At 38.0% G+C, this 7,614-nt stretch overlaps 1 protein-coding gene across 1 annotated transcript; it reads right to left on the reverse strand.

Annotated features, from left to right (window-relative positions):
- Positions 1 to 865: 865 nt before the first annotated feature.
- cnga4 (cyclic nucleotide gated channel subunit alpha 4) lies at positions 866 to 6,844 on the reverse strand. The gene is made up of 7 exons (XM_056232863.1): positions 6,538 to 6,844; positions 6,219 to 6,320; positions 5,857 to 5,963; positions 4,918 to 5,587; positions 4,072 to 4,231; positions 2,695 to 2,860; positions 866 to 1,835 (listed from the first exon to the last, which is right to left on the reverse strand). Exons 1-7 carry the CDS (start codon positions 6,657 to 6,659, stop codon positions 1,210 to 1,212), a joined length of 1,953 nt encoding a protein of 650 aa, XP_056088838.1. The 5' UTR covers positions 6,660 to 6,844; the 3' UTR covers positions 866 to 1,209.
- Positions 6,845 to 7,614: the final 770 nt, after the last annotated feature.

Raw genomic sequence — 7,614 nt, forward strand, 5'->3', positions numbered from 1 at the left:
GTCAGAGGAGAATGGCCAGACTGGTTCGAGCTGATAGAAGGGCAACAGTGACTGAAATAACCACTCGTTACAACCGAGGTATGCAGCAAAGCATTTGTGAAGCCACAACACGCACAACCTTGAGGCGGATGGGCTACAACAGCAGAAGACTCCACCGGGTACCACTCATCTCCACTACAAATAGGAAAAAGAGGCTACAATTTGCAAGAGCTCACCAAAATTGAACAGTTGAAGACTGGAAAAATGTTGCCTGGTCTGATGAGTCTCGATTTCTGTTGAGACATTCAGATGTTAGAGTCAGAATTTGGCGTAAACAGAATGAGAACATGGAACCATCATGCCTTGTTACCACTGTGCAGGCTGGTGGTGGTGGTGTAATGGTGTGGGGGATGTTTTCCTGGCACACTTTAGGCCCCTTAGTGCCAATTGGGCATCGTTTAAATGGCACGGCCTACCTGAGCATTGTTTCTGACCATGTCCATCCCTTTATGGCCACCATGTACCCATCCTCTGATGGCTACTTCCACCATGTCACAAAGCTCTAATCATTTCAAATTGGTTTCTTGAACATGACAATGAGTTCACTGTACTAAAATGGCCTCCACAGTCACCAGATCTCAACCCAATAGAGCATCTTTGGGATGTGGTGGAACGGGAGATTCGCATCATGGATGTGCAGCCGACAAATCTGCGGCAACTGTGTGATGCCATCATGTCAATATGGACCAAACTCCCTGAGGAATGCTTCCAGCACCTTGTTGAATCTATGCCACGAAGAATTGAGGCAGTTCTGAAGGCAAAAGGGGGTCCAACCCGTTACTAGCATGGGGTACCTAATAAAGTGGCCGGTGAGTGTATTTTAAAATGTAATTTATTCCTGTGATGACAAAGCTGAATTTTCAGCATCATTTCTCCAATCTTCAGTGTCACTTGATAAGAAATCAATCTAATATGATGATTTGCTGCTCAAGAAAAATTTCTCATTATCAATGTTAAAAACAGCTGTGCTGCATAATATTTTTTGTTAAAAACCGTAACAAAGGATTCTTTGATGAAGTTCAAAAGAACCGCATTTATTTGAAGTAGAAATCTTTTGTAACATTATAAGTGTCTTTGTTATCACTTGCATCCTTGCTGAATAAAAGTTTTTTTATTCTTACTGACCCCACACTTTTGAACGGTAGTGTATATTTGACATATATTTTCAACCTACTTTTCATCTCCTTTCTGATCCTGATGCGTTTCTGATTTTATAAGCTCTTCCTCTGTGTCTTCTTTCTCATTTTCACTTATCTTATTTCCTCCAACATTCTTCTTTTCTCCCAGGCTTTCCTCTCCTCCATCACCCTCTCCTCTCTCTCCTTCAACCACTGGCTCCTCTACATCTTCCTTCTCACCTTCTCCTTCTCCTTCCCCATCCCCAATCTCCCTCTCTTTTACTTTTTCCTGCTCTTCTGTTTCTCCCTTTGCACCCTCAGCCACAATGCCTTCCCATTCTTCTGTCTGCAGTTCCAATTGTTCCACTCTTTGCATCATTTTGCGGGCACTAGACTCTAGTTCAGCTATCAGCCGAGCCAGTTTGGTCTGCAGCGTCTCAAAGTTGGCCTCTAAACGGTTCACCATGTCCTCCGTTTTCTCTACCTCTCCCTCCCCTTCATCTGTCTCTTCCAGCATCCCCATCTTTGTCAGGATCTGACGACCCTTCTCCTCCAACAGGCGCTTGGCAGCAGGGTACTCATGAAGTGTTTCAGTCAGGTCTTCTTTCGATAGGCTGAACAGATCTGAGTAACCAATGCTGCGAATGTTGGCTGTTCGTCTGTTTCCTGATTTGTTACCTGTGCATTAATGAGAGTTGTGATGAAATTGTGTTATTTATAGTGATTCATTATGTTTTAATACAGCTAAATTTGCTTTTCTTTTGTAAACAAAGTTAAATGAATAGTTTACTCAAAAAGTATACTTTTTAATCATTTACACACTATTATGCTGCTCGAATCCCATTTTATATTCTTTAATTCGTGAAACAAAAATGAGATTCTTAAGGTTTTTTTTCATACAACAAAAGCACCAAAAACACACTAAAGCTCCATAAATAATCCAGTCTTCTGAAGCAATATAGGTAGCGTTGTTATATATTGTAAAATATATTGTGTATGATATTTTCTTTGTTGTTGTATAAATTACTATCCACATTTCTTGTATGAAAAACAGAATTGACATTCTGCTCCCTTTTTGTGTTTCATGGAAGAAAGAAAAAAAACAAGGGTGCAACCGCATGGGGGTGAGTAAAAATATATATAAAAAACATAAGGTCAATTATTCCACTTAAACATTGAGAATGTTTTATCTCAGGTCAGCTATATAGAAGAAGAAATTACTAAGCCCTCAAAGGAAAGTGAGAACACTTTTTATTCCATAACTTTTGTTGTTGTTGTGGAATAAGGAAATAATAAAAATTGAATCATGATGGATATATGTTGTTATTGTAGTGAATACTAATTATAAGGAATATGATTATGCTGAAAATTATATGATCAATAAGTTATGACAACATATGTTTTTACATTGCTTTATCTCATCAAAATAAGTTAAGCAATTAACAACTACAAATTGATTGTAGGCCTACTTAAAATTTTAAAAAGCAACTTATTTTTTTTTTACAGTGTACTGAATACTGTACTGGTCATTTCATACCCTTGATATTCAGGATACTGATTTCTCCAAAGAAGTTTCCATCCCCCAGAACAGCAAACTGAGTGACTCCATCATCAGCCACCACTGCCAGCTTCCCCTCTTTAATGATGTACATCTCATGACCTACATCACCCTTCTTGCATACGTACTCTCCTGGGCTATACACCTAAAGATGGTAGAAGAGATTCTGGTATAATACTGTAAGATTTACTAGCAAAGTATAAATAAAAAGTATAATAACGACAACAGCAAACATAAAAAATATATATATATTGCTGAGGTCAAGTACAACATGCGAGACTATATTGAACTGACTCTAATGTTAGACTTAATCTTGTCCAGGGGTCCATTCTTTGTAACTCGGTTAATACATCTGAGATGACTTGACAGATGCCCAGATCTTCTAATCATGATAACTGATCTCTCTGGATAATTTGGTTCTTCAAACAAATTTGCGGATTTGAGTAAAATATCTGGATTACTGCGCGTTCTAGGCTGCATCCAAAATCGCATACTTCCCTAGTAAGCGAAAAACGAAGTATGTCTGAATTCACATGACTCATAAAAGAGTAGGCAAAAAATACCCGGATGACCTACTTCTTTCGGCGAGATTCTGAAGTGTGCATATGATACTTTACTATCCCATGAGGCCAAGGGGGAGAATTTGTGAATGGCAGTGAAGCAAGGCAACTGACACCAGTAGATAACATAATGACAACATGGCGAATGTAGTACATCCAGATCACATTCATACTACATAGAACATACTTTTTAGCGGTAGTGAAGTAATTACTTATTCAAAATAAGTACCTACTTAAAAGAGTATGTGATTTCGGACGCAGCCCTTGTGTTCATTGGAAAGGGCAGATGTATCGATACTCAAAACCATGATCATCAATGCAGCGATTTGCTGGCAGCAAGACAGCAACGTAATGATATCATATAAAGAAATTCAAGTTTGTCATGTTCTTTTTAATAAGGAAACAGCAAAGTGTACTCTCAATGAGTAAAACTAAACTAGCTGTGTCTATATTATGATATACTACACAACATTATAATATTATTTTCAACTTAGTTTTTAAATTATTAGCCTATTGTTCCTGATTCAATAAGGTACTCTTGTAAAAAAAAAAAGTAGCTGTGACAGACTTTAAGCATCACCTCAAAGTTTAAAAAGATGCAATCTAAGTTTGCATGAAATAAGCCTGCTCCCGAGCAGGTTTGAGCGTATGGACCTGTTGCTATGACAGCAACTCCGGGATGAGCTTTGAAGAACCAACAATCCTGGATAATGTCAAATCGTTAACAGTAAAATCCAGATAAGTGAGTAGTCCACGTATGAAGAGCAGGCCCCAGGTGTGCCATCTGTTTTCTAACCTGTGGGGTGAGTTTAAGTACCAGCTGCTCCAACAGACTTTTCTCACAGTTCTGAAAGATGGTGACTTTAGACAGAGTGGGCAGATGCACGCTCACGGCAGTTGCTGTCTGAAGTGTGATTGGAAGATGTCGAAGAATCTCATTTTCCCGTGTGATCTTTCTGTTCCAGACACATAATTTGGGTGTAAACAAACAGTAAAAATAGTTTTTAATCAACTTGGGAACAATTGGTTAAAAGTATGACTAAACAAAATGGCTAAGATTTAGTTCTGAGAAAATCTAGCATTGTTTTTTTGCAGATGTATTTCAGCATTTTTTTTTTTACATTTACACTATCGCTCAGAAATCTGGGTTCATTTATTTGATACAAAAATACAGTAAAACAGAAGTATTCTGAGATATTATTACAATTTAAAAATAACAATTTTCTAATTTATTTAAAAGGTATTTTATTCCTGTGATGGCTGAATAAAATTATTGTTGTTGTCATTAATTAATGAACATTAATATTATAGTTTTTTTTTTTTTTACTATCATTACAGACCTATATTACCACCCCAAAACAGCAAGCAAAACTGCTAAATTGGCCCAATGGTCGGATGTAGAATGATGCATTATATTTAATTTACGGTAGCTACATACTAAACTACATGTTTTAAATTGTGTTCATTTATATATGTCTAACAGTGTTTTAGCATTAGAGGGAAATAATTGTATGAGCATACACGTGCCTAAAATCCGGCCCTGTTGACCCCAAACTTTTAAACAGTAGTGTAGATGTGGATTTGGATTTGGTGTCTTTAAATATTGCTTTTTGGGCTCACAGACTATAATAAGAAGACCCACTTGTTGATGTGCAGATGCTGGTACCAGTCGTTGACGCGATTCTGCAGTTCTTTGCTGATGCGTCGGCTGCGCAGGTAACCTTTCACCAGCTCGTGATTGGGGAAAAACACGTTGTCACGATCACGCAAGCTTGATATCACGTCCCCCATGCTCCCCACGACGGATGCAAACACCAGCACTGCGATCAACATGTCAGCGACCAGAAACAGATACTCTTCTTCGCGTTCGGGCGTCGGAGTGTCACCCACTGTGGTGAGGATGAGAGTGGAAAACCAGAAGCAGTAGAAGTACTGGCGTCTCGTGGAAGCAAACTCTGGGTCGGAGATGTTGGGATAGACCCAGGGATCCGCACCAAAGCCTATGTAATTAGACAGGGAGAAGTAGATGCAGGCGTTCCAGTGGATGAGCACGAAGATATACAGCATGAGTTTGGCGACGCGGAAGGTGTTCGGATAGGCTGTGCGCGTTTCCATGCGGTCCAAGGCCTCGTTCAAACGGCCCGTGCGCAGCAAGCGGTTGACCCGGACTAGAGGTGTGTGGATCCCCAGTTTCAGATAGAGCAGATCAGTGGGCAACAGAGAGATAATGTCGAATTTGAATCGAGAGGAGCGTAGGTAACGCGTTTTCAAACGGGACAAGTCTCGCACCAGGATACCCTGCTCCAGAAAACCTTTAAAGAGAAAGCCTTTTTTAAAAAGGGTGCTAGGTTTTCCACACGGCCAATGTGGGGGGACATTAGTACAGTGACAACAAAAAAGAAGAAGAAAAAAAGAAGCAATTTGATGTTTTAAGTGTAATTATTTATTTATTTAGCCTATATTGAAGTCAATCTGTATAGAAGCAAAATTTTAATTAAGTTCAAAGTTAAATAAGTAGGCTATGCAACTATAATAAATAAACAAACAAACAAATAAAAAAATAGATAAGATACACACTTACCTGTGCGAAACCCAATAACTGTGTCAAGCACAAAGACCAAGTCACAGATATAATCCAAGGTTAGCCATGTTGCCAAATATGTCTCCTCAATTGTATAGAAACATGTCCTTTTAACAACAAAGACCATTTAACTTCAGTTCTCCAGGTACACAAGCATCATGATTTCTTAGCAAATTAACAACTGTTAAGACTTGAAATGATATCTAACCCTAACTTTAGAACTAAACTTTTAGTCTTCATTTCACAGACACTCGTTGCCATTTCAGTTACAATTTTCATTAAATATATTATTCTCATCTTAATGTAAAAATGAAATAAAAGTTAAGCGTACAGTAGTCAAACCTCACTTAATGTTTTCCTACCTGCATATTATGATGACCCAGTTGTAGCAGATAGGGAGTATCATAATTTGCAACCATGTATAGTAAAACTCTTCAGATGGATCGATTATCCATTCCTTCCAGCTGACAGCATATAGAACATTTTGTGTTAGTCTTTATAGCTTTAAAAAAAAAAAAAAAATCCAAACCCCTTAAAATAACAAATAACTGTAATTATTAATTTAATTTATGTGTATTGGAGGTTGGAGTAGTTTGGTGTCAGACTTAACCTTCATAACGCTTTTACATTACAACATTACAGTAACAAATGTGACAATAAAATATTTGAACTGAAACTCACTTTATTTTTGGAGTCTCCTCTTTCTTCGTCTTATTTGATTCTTTTGCCTTATTCTCTTCCTCGTCAGCATTCTTGATCTTGCTTTGCCATGCAAAAAGCCTTGTCCAGCGATTTGTGTTCATGTTTAGTATTTACAAAAGAATATAAAGGTAAGTGAGTTGATGACAACCATTGTTTGACCACATAGCTGTCACAACAACAAGCAACCCCACCCATATAGCTCAGGTACTATGTGATGCTCATTGCCATGACAACATTTCTCCAGAGGAACCAAGCAGTTTCCTCCTGGCTCAGCAATCTGCGCGAACCAATCAGATTTCTAAAAAAAAAAAAACTCTAGGGAGAGGTACAGAATGTAACTGAATGGAAAATATTATAGCCTAGGTTACTTTCAAAATAATATATCAAGTATCTATCTTGGACTTGGAAAGCTATTTTTATAATGACTAATTATACCAAATGATTTCTGCAAATTTGGAATAACTTTAGAACTAAACTTTTAGTGTCTTCATTTCACAGACACTCATATTTCATTTTATTTGGCTAGTGTTGCCATTTCGCAGTTACAATTTTCTTGGGGGAGAAATAAGGTAACAGAGGAAACTAAAGGGTAACGGAATGGAAAATAGTTTTTCAGTAGGCTACTTCCAAAATAATTTATCAAGTATCTATCTATTACCACCTAGTGATGGCAGCATTTATATCAAAGTTGTGTTTTTCAGCACAGCAGTGGTCGGACGAATTTTATCATGGCCAACGCATCAATATTAATTACGTCACGTGCCGTGTTTGGCCGCTACATAAAGGTTACCAAAAAAAAAAAACGGGTTCAAAACAGACTGTAAAAAAAGGTTCAAACCAACGCAACGCGAAGTGATATAATTAATATTCATACTCCACTTCACCAATTCACTAGCCTGGTTAAAACCAGACCATTCTCAGTTACAGTCTATGGTTGTAACAGAGCAAATCTAAATTTGCTGGAAGTTGTCTGGGTTTTCCCAGGCTACCAATTCACCATTTTCGCCTGCGATGGCGCTCCGAGCAAAACAACACACTTATCGCCATGGCCGCCTC

This window comes from Rhinichthys klamathensis, unplaced genomic scaffold (assembly GCF_029890125.1).
Source record: "Rhinichthys klamathensis goyatoka isolate OS25496 unplaced genomic scaffold, OSU_Roscu_1.1 h1tg000358l_1, whole genome shotgun sequence".
Taxonomy (NCBI): Eukaryota; Metazoa; Chordata; class Actinopteri; order Cypriniformes; family Leuciscidae; genus Rhinichthys; species Rhinichthys klamathensis.